Source organism: Sebastes fasciatus, chromosome 3, assembly GCF_043250625.1.
Source record: "Sebastes fasciatus isolate fSebFas1 chromosome 3, fSebFas1.pri, whole genome shotgun sequence".
NCBI lineage: Eukaryota > Metazoa > Chordata > Actinopteri > Perciformes > Sebastidae > Sebastes > Sebastes fasciatus.
The window spans coordinates 26709591-26727860 of NC_133797.1; the positions used below are offsets into that span (position 1 = coordinate 26709591).

The 18270-nt window shown below is 40.1% G+C and overlaps 1 protein-coding gene across 1 annotated transcript; it reads right to left on the minus strand.

The window, feature by feature from the left end:
- Positions 1–9390: 9390 nt before the first annotated feature.
- Positions 9391–18175, minus strand: LOC141764600 (polyunsaturated fatty acid lipoxygenase ALOX15B-like). Its single transcript, XM_074629916.1, has 11 exons — positions 18058–18175; positions 17843–17946; positions 15722–15888; positions 15424–15567; positions 14679–14882; positions 14384–14470; positions 14093–14262; positions 12787–12908; positions 12544–12644; positions 10888–11058; positions 9391–9708 (listed from the first exon to the last, which is right to left on the minus strand). Exons 1-11 carry the CDS (start codon positions 18144–18146, stop codon positions 9529–9531), a joined length of 1539 nt encoding a protein of 512 aa, XP_074486017.1. The 5' UTR covers positions 18147–18175; the 3' UTR covers positions 9391–9528.
- Between the last annotated feature and the right edge of the window lie 95 nt (positions 18176–18270).

Genomic DNA, 18270 nt, shown 5'->3' on the forward strand with positions numbered 1-18270 from the left:
GCAAACATGCTTTAAAGACAGATGCGCTCACAGCCGGCGGTATCGTGAGGTGGTCGGCGGTGTGTTTCTGTTTCTGTGTACTGCCGACAGATGTCTCTCTCATTCAGCAGCCTTGTTATGTTCGTATACACTAGTTGTCCCTCATCGTCTCAGTCGCTAAATTAATTTATTCCTCACCGCTGACGACCAGGAGCCCCGCACCTCAAAGTCTCGCCACATATCCATGTTGTTCAAATTGCCCGTCGTTCACCTCCAATGTATCTGAAAACAATCCTGCTGCCATGGCACCGTTTGTTTACGGTGACCTGTGACAGTTACGTCACGGACTGTGCGCCTCCATTTGTCCTGCCCCGGTGGTTAGCTACCCTGGTCCGTGCCGTTCACATTGAAATCAACCCTGGTCTGACCCACCTCTCGACCTGGGTCGCGAAGCCGAGTCGGTCAACGCGGGTTAACCCTTTAAAACACACAATCAGCCCCTGCAAAAGCCAATAAACCTTTTTTTTTTTTTTTAAATGTGTTGGTTGTGACTTTCAGCTGACAACAATAACCAGACTAAGGAATTCTCTCATGAAAAACGAAACAAATATACCATGTAAAAGAGAAAACTTTTACATGTCTCTCAGACTGCAGGATGTGGTGGGGCAGCCTGGGTGGATATGATTAGCCGAACTGACTGTTGCACAATCTGGCAGCACATAATTGATCATCCTACCTGAATCTGTTCAATGTTATTAACTTACCTGTAACTGGTGATACTGAATATCTCAGTTATGTGAACAGAACATTTGTTGTTTTCACACAGTTGATCAAACAAGTTCCTGAGAAACATTGAACAATAATAGGGATAATTGTTGACTACTTAGCACAGAAATGGTAAGGATACTCCACTACGCTGCAGATGTCAACAGCAACGGTTTTGGGCTTGCCGGCTTTGGTCCTTTTGGTGGGCCGGGTCAACGACGGCTCACAGAGGTCGATTAAGTCCTCGTCCGAGATCCTTGGGGATACTTCTGCTTTCTGGTCATGCAGTGCCAGAGGCTCCCGAGACTACAAGAAAGGAAGTCACAGGAGATCAGATGAAGAGGGAGAAAAGTATAGTGCAGGCTTTCAGAGAATTTCTGAATATAATTTGAAGAATATAATTTGTAAAATAAGTAATTATCGTAAATTAACACAAGAGAGACCAAAACAATTGTGTCAGGTTCTATTTCTTTAAAATCAGAATACCAGTGATTAGGCCTGAATGCCTTCTATGTTAAACTAACAGTGTCCTTTTAAACAGTTTGTCCCATAAGTCAAGAATAGAAGTACATTATGTATTAACATAAAAACAGTATTACAGCTCAGAGAGCATCAGGCGACCAGAACATGGTCCTTTTCCAGTTTCCACGTGCGCTGCCAAATGCGTTCATTAAAGGGACTGTTTGTAACTTCTTACACGTATAAATCATCAGTCGGTGTCCCATGCGCGCTCACGTGTGGCTACGCTGTTCAGACAAGACTCCAACACAAACTACACGGAAGCACCAAAACCGCAAAGTTATATCTAGTGAAGCCCGTCTTGCAAAACAGTGTTGGCCGCAGTCGGAGGACGCGGGGGAGACCGTAGTCTTGGTCTCCAGGGCCGGAGTCTCTGCTGTACTATGCTCCTCTGCCTGCTTGCCTTCACTCACACACCGCGCTCGTTCTCACTCACTACCTCGCTACACCTCACGTGCATGCGCGCACACTACACACGGCAGAAGAGTTAGTTTAGCTCTGAGAATATGTAGTGAATGTACAGTGGACGTTTGTGCAGAAATAAATGCTGCAGCTCCTCCAGACCAACAGAGGTTTCCCGTGTCTTGTGAGGCAGGAAAAGCCAACACTAGGATCATTGATTCATGGAGAGACCTTCGTCTGGTCAGCTATAACATTACTGCCAAGCAGGTGAAATATAGAGTGATATTGTGGTTTTAGCTGATGTGTGTCGCCTCACTGTTTTGACGGATGCTCGCTCACATTCAGGTAGCGCGTGCACACGGGCGAGCGCAAGCAACAGGACGCTGACTTTCGTTGACTTAACGACCACAGGTGTCGCTGTTACAACCAATTTCTGATTCTTACAAACAGTCCTTTTAACGCTATTTTATTGTATTAGTCTCATGTTGTGTGCAATGAAGGTTTCATCTGTTAACAAACAGGTTGATAATAATAATTGTTATAATAATGAAGGTTATCTATATATAACACTTATCAGAACGTGTGCTCATTACAAAGTGCTTTACAAGGTGGACATAAAAATAATAAAGGATAGAATCCAATGCCAGAAACACGCACATTTACACATAGATTTACAAACAAATATATATAAATCCCAACGTGGTCTGTGGCCTACAGATCGGATCTAACAGGAAGGCTGCTGGAAACTGTCTGACTTGACTGCAGCTTTTAGTCACCACCCTCTGCTGCAGCAGCTTTTAGTCACCACCCTCTGCTGCAGCAGCAGCTTTTAGTCACCACCCCCTGCTGCTGCAGCTTTTAGTCACCACCCCCTGCTGCTGCTGCCGCCTGATCTCGTCTACTTTCCAGGCGAGGCGCAGTTCATCTCCAACAAGCCTACTCTCTCTCATTCACAACCTTTCTGTCTCTCTCCCTCTCTACTGGTTCCTACTCTATCAGCTAACCAGTGGCGGCTGGTGGAAATTTTTCTCGGTAGGGCTGTGCCACATCCAATCAATTTCAGCAAACATCCCGGTATGATTTAATGCAAAAAGTGAAGTTATCAAAAACACATTACTACTTTTCAGTTAAATAATCAACAATTATTTTATTCCAACAGGAGCAGTAAAGAATGCTTAGAAAAACACAACAGTATAACATGTACTCAGTGGTGGAAAGTAACTAAGTACATTTACTCAAGTACTGTACTTAAGTACAATTTTGAGGTACTTGTACTTTACTTGAGTATTTCCATGTTCTGATACTTTCTACTTGTACTCCACTACATCTCAGAGGGAAATATTGTACTTTTTACTCCACCACATTGATTTAATAACTTTAGTTACTTTACAGATTCAGATTATTAATACAAAATATAATCAACGAATAAATGATGATGTATTAATATAGATTAAACTACCCAGCAGTATATAAAGTCATTAAAATGAGCTCCACCTTTACCAGCTGCAACATTAAAGTGATGAACACATTAATGCATCAATAAGTATAATCCAATAATATACAGTATTCTGCATAATGAGTACATTTATGTTTGGTACTTTAAATCTGAAGTAGCTGAGATTGGAGCAAATATGATTTAAAAAAGTTATTTTTATAAAACGGTTGCTATATCGTGACAGTAGTACATGAAACAGGTAACCTGAAAAAAATCATGTCCCTCTGTGTGTCACGGCTCTGGCCTTGACTCCAGTAGTTTTCCAGTGTTCTGCTTCCCCTGGGTCTCCCCCTCCCCTGCCTGTCTGTGTGGGTGTGGCAGGGGCGCGGCTTCCTAATCAGGCACCTGGTCTCACTCTCCACTCTGCACTCTGCACCTGTCAACAATCACCTAATCAACCTACAGTACAAGAACACCAGCTTTCCTGCCAGTCCTCGCCAGATTGTTCTGCCTACCAGTTGGTATTCACTCGGCCGCTCTGTATTATAAATTACCAGAGTTATTCTTGTGGTTCCTAGTGCTTCTGATATTTAACATTGTGTTCTCCTGTCTTCTGGATTCCAGTGCCAACCTCCCATCGAGCCATCCTCACGCCGCCGCAGCTCATTCCTCCAGCCACTCCACCCTGCTCAACAGTGCCTGTCCCCTGCCTTCTACAGCGCCCTCACCACCTTTATTACAATAAATCCACCTGACTTTCAACCACCATCCAACTGTGTCTGTGTCTGCTTCTGGGTCCTAAACCAAAGCCCTCACACTGTGTCCTCCAGTGTGCTCCTAACGACATCTGTAAGATTTCACATACCGGAGGAAAACAAGCAGTAAGAGCTGATCTGAGCTGTCCAGCTGCCGCGGCTGTCAATCACTCGCGAACTCCGACCAAACGGTCAAAGTAGGCAGCGCTGATCAAATATGAATCAATATGATGTTACGTTGATGCCTATTTATCGCCTCAAATGTTTTCAGAATCATCTTGTAGTGTACTGTTTAGCTGTAAGATGAGAACGTTTTTGACGCCACCGCAATTGTGAAATCTGGTGAAGGAATGCCAAGTTCCGGTCACATGACCGGAGCACAGCCAATAGGAACGCTCTCTCAATGAAATGACCTGTGATTGGTCAAAGTCTCCCGTCACGGGCTAGATGTTCTAAAGCCTGACGAGCAGTAGCTGCTTGGGGCGATACAATAATCGCCCCTCTCGTATTAATTTGAGGACGCTGATTGGCTAAATTGAATGTCATTCGTTCATAGCTTGAATCAGCTGTTGGCTAAGCTGCTACATAGACCCGCCTGCTGGGGGCGATTTCCCCATCGCCCCAGAGTTGAACTTCAGACATACAGACAGACAGAGGGGAGTCAGACAGACAGAGGGGAGTCAGACAGGCAGAGGGGAGTCAGACAGACAGAGGGGAGTCAGACAGGCAGAGGGGAGTCAGACAGGCAGAGGGGAGTCAGACAGACAGAGGGGAGTCAGACAGGCAGAGGGGAGTCAGACAGACAGAGGGGAGTCAGACAGGCAGAGGAGAATCAGGGGACGTGCAAGAAAACCATATATTTTGCACGGATGATTTTCTGTCATATTTTACACATATTACTGTGTGCATTCCATATTTTAAGCACACAAATATTGACAATATAATTTATTATTATTATTAGTAGTAGAAGTAATGTTTTTTTTTGTGTGTGGCTGTCGGGCTGATGATTTTTTTTTTAGGTTACTTGTTTCATGTACTCCTGTCACGATATAGCGACCGTTTTATAAACACAACTTTGTTTAATCATATTTGCTCCAATCTCACCTACACCTTCAGCTTTAAGGAATGCTTTTAAAAGATTGCTTACTAGTAAAAATGCATTTCAAGTTCAGGGAATACCCTTAATGGCCAGCCTCTCGTGAAGCGGTTCTTGCAGGGGGTCTGGAGGAGGTAATGCCCGGTGATGCTTGCCCTTGGTGAAGGGCTCTTTTGAGCCTCTGGGGCGCTCCTCTCTTTTGCATCACTCATCTCACCTCAAGCGCCATAAATAAGAAGCGCGACACTCCCACCTAGTGATTAAAATGCGTTTTTACACCACAACAATACAGCATTACATGATTTGACTTCCACAACACATGCTGCCACACTCATTCAAAATATCACAGTGTACACAGGGAAGTAAGAACCGTAGCTGAGTTTCATGCAGTAAATAATACTGCATGAAAAAAGCTGCATTAATTTAAATTGACCTACTTTAACCGGACACCTCGCGTGAGAACTCATCATGCCTGTTAAGTTTTGGAAGCATACTACTACTGCTGCTGCTGCTATTGTTTGGAAATTCAGTAAGTAACCTACCTCAAAAACTTAACTTAAACTTGATTGCATTCACCATATACATACATGTATTTACATGTCAGAAGCTGTGGATCAGTTTAAGGATGACCCACTCTACCCACTGAGCTACAGCTGCCCCTACCTCTGAGTTTTGAAAGGTTTTTACTCTACTGATGACGCCCTGCCATCGAAATTCAAAACAAATGATTGGTTTCAAATTGATTGTCATTTCTTTAAATACACAGACAAACATGACTTAAGTCTTAATGTGAGTTATTAATACTGTTATTAATAGTGCTAAAGGCATGTTAACATCAGTAATGTTGGGTTAAATCAGGCTCATATGTTTTTTAGTTATTGTCAGTTCAGTAAAACAAATGCATGCTTGTTTTTCATCTAGAAGTCAAACTGTTCAATATATATAACGTTATATCTGTAATATATGGTTTAAAATACCTTCCACAGTATTTTAAAAAACGTTTGTTGGTATGTAAAGTATCTTATGTTGAAGCATTATTCACAACCTTTAGTGGACAGTCAAGGTTACCAGGTCAAGGTTACTAGGGAGGAGAAAAAGGATGCCACAGCTGTGTAAAAAGAAAGAGGATGTCATAACCTTTGTTTGTTTAGCACTAGGCCTGTCACAATAATAACTAGATCGATTTGACTTTGACTTTATCGTACAATATATGGACATGAACTCAATAATTTTGACATTATTGATTTACAGCACATGACATCAAAAATGTTTATGTTATCGACTTACCGTATGCTATATGGACATGACCTCAATAATTTTCATGTTATTGACTTATCGTACAATATATAGACATGACCTCAATCATTTTTACGTTATTGACTTATGGCCGGATGCATTATGTTTTTGGGTTGTCCGTCCGTCCGGTCCATTCTCTTGAACGCGATATCTCAGGAACGCCTTGAGGGAATTTCTTCAAATTTGGCACAAACATCCACTTGGACTCAAGGATAACATAATTAGATTTTGGTGTTCAGAGGTCAAAGGTCAAGGCCACTGTGACCTCACGTCCGTCCCATTCTCGTGACCACGATATCTCAGGAACGCCTTGAGGGTATTTCTTCACATTTAGCACAAATGTCCACTTGGACCCAAGGATGAACTGATTAGATTTTGGTGGTCAAAGGTCAACGTTATTGTGATCTCAAAAACATGTTTTGGGCCATAACTCAAAAATTCATATGATAATTATGAAGATTTGTACTAAAATGTCTAATAGAATAAAATTATGACATTTTAGTTAATAATAATAATAATACTAATAATACATTTTATTTATATAGCGCTTTTCTGGAAACTCAAAGACACTTTACACAGATAAAATGATCATAAAACAGTTGGCCATAACTCAAGAATTCATATGCTAATTATGACAATTAGGAAGAAATGATGAAGTGATGACATTTTGGACATACATGGATGTAAACTGCAACTTGACTGGTTGGCTGACTCAAACAAATGCAAGGCAGTAGTTCTGGTTTAATTATTAAAGCCGTTTCACAACAGACACGGATTTTCATCCGAAAAAATGTGCATGTAAATTTATAAAAACTGATTTTGTGGGTTCTTATGAATGCTTGCACACCCCTACAGAACATTTGAGTGAGGAAAAAAATATTCGGATGGAACTCGATTTCAACAGATTTCCGCCTGTGGAAATATATATATGTTTGACCAATGAAATCCTTTGTTCCAACTGATTGATGTCATTCTGCATAATAAGTAGCCATGTGCTTCTGGTTGCTGCACAGAGAGTGTGTATTTTCGGAGCAATGGAATTTCAAAATAACAATGGGCTGTCCTCTTCTCAACAATAATCAATAATGTACGACAAACACTACTACCTCAACAACCAAATAAAGGACGATATATGGCTGGAGATCTCCCAGCAGCTGAGATAGGATGAAGATGGTAGCTGATATGCACTTGCTAATGAGGAACGGAACGGGGCTAGCCACAACAACTAATGTTAGCATTAGCGTCAAGTTTGGGGCCCGACTAGTTTATGTGTAGTTAACGTTGACCCTTTAGACAATCTCTTTCTGGATAGGTCTTTGTTGTGTGGAGTGGACACGGGCACTATTTAGGAGGAAACTCATTTGGCCTCATGGGCCTCATTGACGAAAATGAAACACGGCAACGTGGTTAATTCACAGTGGAATCAGTGTTCATAGTTGTCATGCAGAAAATTTGCATGTGGATTTTTCTGTATTCCCGCACCACATTCTTGCATCACTCTGGTGAAAAACGTCTTTTATGCTATTATATTATCATCATATCAGTGGCATTAAATGGTCTTAAAATGATGCTAATATCGTTTATTGCAATTATTTCTGGGACGATATATATTGTCCAACAAAATTGTGACAAGCCTATTCAGCACCTGGCTGATAAGGACACAAGGTTGGTCAATATTTCCATACTATAATAATAATAATAATATTTCCTATTGTGACTGATATTGAGTGACATTATGACTTTTTTTTGTAGTTTTTCTTAGTAGGAGGGTGATGCTATGTTGGCTCAATGTACTGTAATTTCAGTCATGTTAACAAGCAATTAGGATTCATTGTCTTTACCACATGTAGTCTGAAGAAATGCTGTACTATGGAAGTTAGTATTGCAGTAGCTACAGTATATGCGATGAAGCAAGCTTGAATTGGGATGGTTGAAGCAGCATTTTATGTGTGATTTTCACTAACTGTTTTAGTTATGTTTTGATTGTGGTTAAAAAGTAACTCATCATTTAATTTTAAGTTAAATATCCTTACATGTAGTACTCTATCAGAGCTGTCATTTTGTTGAGTTAAAAAAAGGTAATATTTTGTTTTAGATTTTTTTATTAGCTCTTTCAATGTAAGAGCACTGTGCGTTCCCGGCATGTTTTTGGAGCTGCAGTGTCATCAATAAAGCTTTTGTGAACCATCAGTTAAAAAGAGTTAGACCATCATTCAGCAGGAAATGCTACATTAATTGCATCCAACTCATTGCTGATCTTACTCATTTAGTTCCTGGCCATTGCTGGCCTTATTCATTTAGTTCCTGGTTATTGCTGGCCTTAGGTCTACTTCTAATAAACTAAGCATACTATGTTCTGTGTTATAAAAGTAATTTATTTAAAAGTAAGATGAAACAGCAACACAATAACAACAGAGACAAACAGTTCATACAGATACAGTACACAGCATATAGTAAAAAAAGCAAAACATAGGTCCCTAGTGTTTATACTTCATTATGACAATAAGTCATAAGGCACAGTTTACTTCTAAAGTGTATCAATCATAATGTAAATTAATATTTTTCCCACAGTGATTTATTTTGATAAGATGCGCCGTATATTCATTGACAAACAAAGAAGAAGATTAAAGATGTGGATTATGATTCAAAACAGAACATTTTCCCCACGGTTAAATCAATTAAACTGTAAAGAAATTACAGACAGAACAGAACATGTAGTTCTTCCCTTTCCCACTTTTGTTAATGTGAAGCTGAATTTGGCCAACAGCTGAGGAGGTCACACCTTCTGACATTCAAATGGTGATGGCCTTAGGACTACTTCTAATAAACTAAGCATACTATGTTCTGTTTTTTGAAAGTAATTGTTTTTCACATGAGACGAAACAGCAACACAACAACAACAGAGACACACAGTTCATACAGATACATGACACAGCATATAGTAAATTTAGCAAAACATAGGTCCCTACAATTGATTATACTTCGTTATGACAATAAGTCATAAGGCACAGTTTACTTCTAAAGTGTATCAATCATAATGCAAAATATTATTTTTCACAGTGATTTATTTTGATAAGATCCCCCGTATATTCATTGACAAACAAAGAAGAAGACTTAAGATGTGAATTATGATTTAAAACAGAACATTTTCCCCACGGTTAAATCAATAAAGCTGCAAAGAAATGACAGACAGGACAGAACTTGGAGTTCTTCCCTTTCCCACTTTTGTTAATATGTAGCTGAATTTGGCCAACAGCTGAGGAGGTCACACCTTCTGACATTCAAAGGGACACACTATTTTCTACCACATCTGGATCCAGGTATGTGTATGGGACCTCCAGATTCTTGTTTCTGATTTTGATCTGTGTACTTAACACTTGAAGCTCTTGTTGAAAAAGCTTCATCAGCTGGCAGGGAATCTCCTCACTGAAATGGTCGTTGTCGTACTGACCAAGAAAGACCTGATGACATCAAAGATACATTAGACATAGATGTTTTCCAGCAACATTTTAAATGTTTATCAGACATAAACTAATGGCAATGTAATGTACAGTTGTAGGTAGGGATGTCACAATATCCGAAATTTTGTAGTTGATACCAATACCAGTGAAATTCCTTTATTCTCGATACCAATTCGATACCACGGTAAAAAACTAAAATAAAACAATAAATCCCATGTACTTTAACATACACTCCTTTATTACCGCTTGCATTCTGGTTTTGGTTAGGGAGTTAAACGGGTCATAATTCCCTCTCTACTATCTATTTTATATTGCTGTGAAAACATCTCCCTCAAACAACTGGATCTATTCAAATTTCTCACTAAAAATTACATTTGAACACATCATGATAAAGTTATAATTTACTTTCGCCCAATAGAGTGGTGCAGGAATGACGTATTTTTGTAGGACAAAACGTTAAAATCTTTTCAGCTTGTGTTAATCGCAGATCTTATTTCAGTCACCTAACCAAAAATGCATTCAAAAGACACATTGACTTTGAGACGAGGGAACCACTAAATTGCCACGTCTTAGGACTCATTCCTGCAGCACTCCATACTCATTTTTACTGAAAAGAAGGGCTGTTCTCGACTACTGTTGACCTGCTGTTGCTAAAGGGTGTCTCTGTGCATCGGTTTCCGATGCTGAAGGGCACTTACCAAACGGTGGTATTTGACAAGTTGGGAGTGAGAACCGGTCGGGTAAGCAGCACAGTCCTGCATGGAGCTAACAGCTAACGTTACCTAGCTCTCGTTCTGACGATTTCAACACAGATTTGTTGCTCGCAATGTAGCATTATCAGGGAAAAAATAGAGGGCGTCCCATGGACGAGTCGATAGTGAGTTTACTGCGTCTCAAACACATTTTCTATCGTCCCCGGGACAACGGGACACCATTAGTCTCGAGCCCTGACAGTACCTGTGGTACTGTAGAAAAATGAGTTCTGTCACGTTTTCAGATTATTGGCATCGGTTTGGTACCAAAAGTATTGGTTCTTGTGATATCCCTAGTTGTAGGAAGTGGATTTCTTCAGTGGGTCAAAGAGGGTATTTGTGTTCTAATGACATATTTACTTACTTTAAACAACCTGAACATAAATGGGATTTATGTAATTGAAGTCATGAAGTTATGGGCACTTACCGAGTCAGAGGATGGCTTGCTAAGAAGCCAAATGACAGCCATTCCGTTAGCTGTCGTGCCCTGGTCAGGCAATGTCTGCAGCATCCTGGCCTCACTTGTTGTCCCCTTTGTGGTTGGTGGAGGAAGTCGCAGGGTGGTGGGAGTGTTGGGCATCCAGCCACCATAGTCAAACTGCAACGAATGAATGATTGACTGATGACTGATTAATACTCTTTGAAGCCACGCCATGTTGTACTGTTGTTCAGTCGGTCTGCTATTGATTGATTAAAATTTGGATTGGAAGAAATGGAACATAATTGTAGGCATTCATGGTCCCCAGAGGATGAATTTAGTGATCCCCTGACTTTTCCTCTAGCGCCACCATGAGGTTAACATTCTTGGTTTCAGAAAAATGTCTCGACAACTTTCAGCTGGTTTGCCATTAAATTTGGTTCAGACATTCATGTTGACCTCAGGGTGATAACGTTGGTGATCCTCTGACTTTTCATCCAGCGACATTATTGGATCAAATTCTTATTTGTCCAATACTTTGGTTTATGACCAAATACCTTAAACACTAATGACATTCCCATCAGCCTCCGCTGTACTTTCTGTTTTGTGCTAATTAGGAAATGCTTGCACATGCGTGCATGTTAACAGGGTATACTAAAGCCATGGGCACACTACCCGCATCAGGAGCGCGAGGCGTCTGCGTCGCGTGGTGGCTGCGTGATACAGGAGTCTGGTGTTCACACTAGACGCGTGTTGGCTGCGTGTCGGCTGCCTGTCAGCTGTGTTTCTGCTGCTGCTGTCAGCCCTTTCTTTCTGCATAAAGTTTGCCTTTTAATGACCATTTAACTTCATGATAAATATAATTTATATTTATTTTAGACAGAGAAAGGTTCAGAAACGTGTGGTAATTAGTAAATAATAGTAATAATCCACAATTAAAACTCCATACTGTATTCATTTATGATGCTTTCCAAGTCACTGCTTGTTCCACATCACTGTCCGGCACATATTCAGAATAAAAGCCTCTTGTTAACAAATGAAGGAATTCTGTGCAAAGAAAACCCGCTTTAGGGCTTTTATTTTGAAATGAAAGCAGGAAGTGTTGATTTAAACCCCAAACTTTATCAATTCTTGGAGCACTCAAAGTGACTGCGTGTTCCACAGCACTGACTGCTCATATTTCAGAATAATAGCCTTGTGTTAACAAATGAAGGGATTCTGTCCATAGAAAAAACGCCTGAGGGCTTTTATTTTGAAATGAAAGGAGGAAGTGTTGATTTACAAATAAGTTAACTTAACTTTACTTTTTTTCATCTCCGTAACATATTCTACAGATAAACCTCGAAACTGTAGTAAAGTCTTGCTGGTATGATGTTCATATACAGTCAATAGATCACCTTCACTGTCTGTGACATATTCTACAGATGTCCAGTATGTTAGCATTGTCATTGTGAGTATGTTAGCATTTGTTGCATTTAGCAGCCTCACAGACCTGCGAGCATGGCTGTAGAGACTTGTTTATGTTAACGATAACAATCTTCAAAGTCAAAGGTCACTTTTTTGGCCAGAATTCATCCATCTCTCTCCAGTCCAGAAAAAAATGCAAAACCTCATGAATCCATTCCACAAAAATAGCAACATTATAATTGAATTAAAAGGCATCACCTGTCCAGTGTTCACAGCCGAGTGCTGCGCTGAGCAAGTGAAGATCACCATGGTGACAAACTTGACCAAGTCTTTCACGGTGGTGAAGCTCTGAGGAATTCCTGAGAATCAGAGGGAATAAACTGCATTACTTAAAGACATCTAGAAATTAAAATATGACTTATGTTTGCATTATGAAAGTATAATGATACATAAAAGTGCACATGTATCATCATTAAGATTGAGCTTTTCTTTAAAACTCACCTGTTTCTGCTTGGGAAAGGAATCCATGTTCAAAAATGTCCAAAATCCACTTCTGCACTAATGTGTCGCTCTGGACCATAGCGTCAGTCCTGTAGTAGAAGCTGAGCATTCCCTTCACAAACCTTTGAGAAATGAGAACAAGTTCTGTAAAACACATTCCTAGTTGAATTATACAATTGTTTTCTTCACACTGTAGTAGTGAGACACTGTTGTGTTAGACAATTGAATGGCCATCTCTTTAGAATGATCAGTTCTGTTGTTTTGAGGAATTTGGTGCAATATACGGCACAGTGGATCATACAACTTTAATATTACAGTCGATACCTTTAGATGGACAGAAAACACTATATTTCTTGCAGTTTTTCAGAAAGACTGATTAAAGAAATCATTTATGAGAAATGAGTTAGATAAGTGAACAAAAGCTTGCTAATAGAGAGGGCAGGATTGGGGCTCTGTTATTTTCCTATTTCAGGACGCTGTGTTGTGAATGGTCTCTTATTTAAACAGTAAATTGTCTTAAACAACATGTATTGTATCCCCAATATTTTGTTTACAGTATACTGGTTAATACAGCCTCAGTCAACAAAGTCATGTTAAAGCAGTCAGATACAATACAATACAATTCACTTCTGATCAGTAGTGGCAAAATCAGACTAGGCTCTCGTTGCAGAGTAGGATAGCCAGGCAGGTAAATGGGGAAGAATTAACTAGAATAAAATTGACTCTAATCATTTGTATTCTTGGGTTGCTTTCCAGTGAGGACTGCTGCTCCCTGTTGGAGCAATGTCATTAACACAGATGTGCAGTCTTTGTGCTGATCCAGCTGATCTGTCCTGTCCTCATTACCATCATTAGTTTTATGTGATTCAGTTGTTTGCTTGGTTTCTAGCACTAGTTGTGTTTAACAACTTTTTCCCCTGCAAATGGAAAAGGAAAGGAAATCCTGTGCTGAAATCTGAGACACACTGTGTAAAGCACAGCAAACTACCTATACTACCTGTAGATGATATCCCAAAGTTTGGCGTGCTTCAAAGTTAAAATATATGCCTATACCAGCATCTCTAAATTTCACAAATGAACACATTTTATCTCTTTGTTTAAGCAATACACAAAAAGAAATGTAAAAATAACAATTTGTAGTTTTACGAGGGGGGTTACATGCTGCAACTATTTCTTGATAAAGAGTGGCCATGATGAAATAAATCCTTTATGAGAAAACCAACTGTGTTACAAGAGAAAAAAAGCTAGCTGGTAGAGAGGGCAGGATTTGGGCTCTTATTTTCCAATATCAGGACACCTGTACTACCTGTGGATGATATCCCAGAGCTTGAGTCCATCATCCCTGTAGTAGAAGTTTGGCACATCCTTCAGACCTCGCTCAGCAATGTCCTCTGGTATGCAGAGGGAGCTGTAGGTCAGTGAGGCCAGTGATCCTTCCAGGTATCTCTTCATAGCATCTCCACCAGAAGCTGCAAACTAAGGAACAGTCAAATATGTAAGGAATATAGTTAGAGACAGATACTGTACATGATATTGAAAAACAAACTTGTTTGATTGTTTAGGTAATGGTCTAGTGAGTGTGTTGGTGCTTTTGTACATGTTTGAAAAATCCAGTCCCCGATATTAGAAGCTCTCGAGCCAAGTAGTTGATATTCAGCGTGTAGTGAGTGTGATGTACGAGGAGCTGAGGGAAAGAGGGAACTCTGTTAGTGACACTATTACATGTTAACAAAGTCAGAAATCTTGACGTTTCTATACCATTCAGCAGTGTGAAATACTTGAAAATATATACACATTAAAACATTATGATTCATCAACTTTGGAAGATACAAAAATCAGCAAGTTGAAAAAACTACAACTACAGTTAGTTCAGTATTCTCCCTTTCAGTTACCTTGTACAGTGGATGCTTCTCCGGCACGTTGCGGTGCAGTGACACTGCAAAGACTTCAGCCAGCAGATGAGTGCGCAGCAGGTGAACATTGAGTTCATGCTCGTGGAAATCTGCTCCTCTCACAAAAATCTTGGCCGTCAACCAGTCGTACTCAGAATCGGTAGGATAGAAGATGGGGTTGTCATCTGCTGGAATCTGTTTCAGCTGCAGGAGAAGGAAGGAGGATGTGGTTCATTCAATCCATTCAATTCATTACCAGTACTGGTCAATTATGTTTTATGTTTGACTATTTACTATAGCTTTCATCTGCTTTTTAGTTTGATACTCTGAAGTGGAAATTCACATTTTCATTTAATCCCAGGTGAGAACAGAGGGTCACCTTGAGAACAGAAGCTTTACTTTCCTCAGTCTTACAAACATCAATAGTTGTGTGTCATGTAAATTAGGTTGAATTGACTTATTTGCGTCAGACTCAACTGTCAGCCTGTTAAACTTGGATATGGCTATGGGAGGAACCTTTTTACATGACTTGGGCAGAAAGAAATGAACTGCCTTTCCTATCAGAGAGGATTCATAGCTGCCATAGATACTATTCATGGTAGCTGCTACTTGCAAATACACTTTCAGTAAGTTGGTTGCTTCCTGTCGCAGGGGAACCTACATCTTACGATTTGAATGATAGTTGTCTAAATCAATACTCAAACTTAAAACGTCACTATTAGCTATATTTGAGTGCTAATCTCACCTGAATAGCAATCGGCATCAGCTTTTTGTCAGGTGTTTTGTGGAGCAGGACCAGGGGAGCCATCAAGTACTGCTCCTTCCCATGGATGGTGTTTGGTGTCAGTCCATCCAAACTCTTGTAGTCACACAGGAATATGTTGCCTTCCTGTGAGGATGAGAAATGATTTGACGCACATGCATAAAGTTTGCATATTACATACTGTATACTAAGTGAACATGTAAGTGCAACATGCAATTCTAAATTAACATGTCATGGGGAAAAACATGACTCTAAAATCAATCAAGGTCAAGGCAATCACCTTCATTTCACATGTCAAGCTACACCGACCACTGAGGGAGACCTTGACGTCAGTCACAGGAAAGTTCTCGGGCAGAGCTGAACAACGCCGGATCATCATGGGATTGACACCATTTAGATACTGGTAGCCAAAAAAAGCGTCCTCCTTCCAATGTTTCTGGACGTACGCTGGAGAAAGAACAGAGTTGAACTTCAGTGAGTTTCAAACTTTGTGCTACTCTGGAAAATGAGAAACAAGAACAGGATTGTTAAGGGACATATCAGGGGTATAGATGAGTGTTGTGGTGTGTATGTTATGTTGAGTAATGCAGTGAGGCAAGGCAAGTTTATTTATATAGCACATTTCAGCAACAAGGCAATTCAAAGCGCATAATTACATAAAACATTAAAAGCATCGAGAAAACTCATTATAAAAGATATAATTAGTGACCTAAACAATTAGCTAAGCATCAATCTGTGGGTTCCTCACTCTACATCAAGTGACCTAAACAGTTGCTTAAACAGCAAACTGTGGGTTCCTCACTCTACATCGGTGACCATCATGTCATTCCTTTCATCAACAGATCATCCATGCTTTTATCTCCCCTAGATTTGACTATTGCAACACACTTTATTCTGGTCAGGGTTATTATCGTAAACTAAAACTGAAACTAAAACAAAAATAAGCACTGGAAAATGTTTGTAGTAAACCGAAAATAAATGTAATCCTTTAAAGGGACTGTTTGTAACTTCTTACACGTATAAATCAATCCGGGTTGGTGTCCCATGAGCGCTCGTTCGCGTGTGGCTACGCTGTTCAGACTCAGACTCCAACACAAACTACACGGAAGCACCAAAACCGCAAAGTTATATCTAGTGACGCCCGTCTTGCAAAACAGTGTTGGCCGCGTTCGGAGGACGTGGGGGAGACCGTAACTTTGGTCTCCAGGGCCGGAGTCTCTGCTGTACTCTGCTCGCTCCACCTCACGTGCATGCGCGCACACTACACACTGCAGAAGAGTTAGTTGAAGTAGCTAGTGAATGTACAGTGGAGACCAACAGAGGTTTCCCGTGTCTTGTGAAGTGACGGGGCTCCGCAACGAGTTACGTTATTGTCTCCGACCATGTGCCGGTGTCTCCCCTGTTTCCTCCGGCCGCGGTCGGGAGGCTGAAGCAGGAAAAGTCAACACTAGGATCAGCAGTGATTCATGGAGAGACCTTCGTCTGGTCAGCTAACATTACTGCCAAGCAGGTGAAATATAGAGTGATATTGTGGTTTGAGCTGAAGTGTGTCGCCTCACTGTTTTGACGGATGCTTGCTCACATTCAGGTAGCGCGTGCACATGAGCGAGCGCGAGCAACAGGACGCTGACTTTCGTTGACTTAACGGCCACAGGTGTCGCTGTTACAACAAATTTCTGATTCTTACAAACTGTCCCTTTAAGAAAAACTAAGACTAAACTTAAACGATATTTCCTGGTTAAAAAATGAATACAAATAAAATAAAAATATATGATTTTAAGATTGTAAGATTTTTAGCTATATTATATCACTACCAAAAAAAGGAGACAGCATTCATTTCCGTCAACTCTCTTGACATTGAACCACAGAATATAAATCGGACTTGACATTCCAGTGGATGACGCTATGCTGCAATTACATCACAAATAATCCTAGTCTAGTTTTGTAAAATTAAATAACAGGAACGTGATGCCATTTAACCAAGCTATTCAGCTCAGGTCCAATCTTAACCAACTGGGGTCAAGATGAAATTGCAGATGACAAGTTTTCTACTGAGTGTGGTAGTGAAAGAGTACTCAATTTGATTCCCAAATGAAAATATTTAAACATTGTGGCCATTCTTTCACAGTTCTCCAACCATGAATGTATATGTAGCTACATACTTCGGAGACATTATTGGCCCTAACAAAAAAATACTAAAACTACTGTAAAATGAAAACTAAAGAAATAAAAACCAAAACTAGCGAGCACACTCTGAAAACGAACTTATTAAAACTAAATTGAACTTTGTTTTAAAATGTGTTACATAAATAAAAGTGTGTATTATTATTATTATTATTATTATTATTATTATTATTATCATGCATACAGTGTAAAGTATTCTATTCAATTATCATAGTACCTGACATTTCAGTCCGTTTGAACCAGAACACCCCATTGATATCTTCAATATCAGCCCAGGTCTCCTTGGAATTAGAGAGTCCCTTCAACTTCATCTCAACCAGACTAGAAAATAAAAGCAGAGAGTAATTTTACATTTTATGATGCCTTAAATCGCTTTGATAGGCAGGTACATAGTTACATAGAAAGATATCTGACAGCATTTGAGGACCTTACCCAGTGCCTAACGTGTAGGCAAACTCGCCGTAATGGCGGTAGGAGAATTTGGCCGCATGAGGCAGATGATCAAAGCTTTCAGCCTTCATGTGGTGGGGTATTTCCTCTTCAGGCTCATTCCAGCTGGTAAAAATAGAGAAGAGCAGAGTGGTGAGGAACTTTGGACAGTCTAGATCCCTGTGTATCTGCAGTTTTAATTTAGAGAATGCAAGC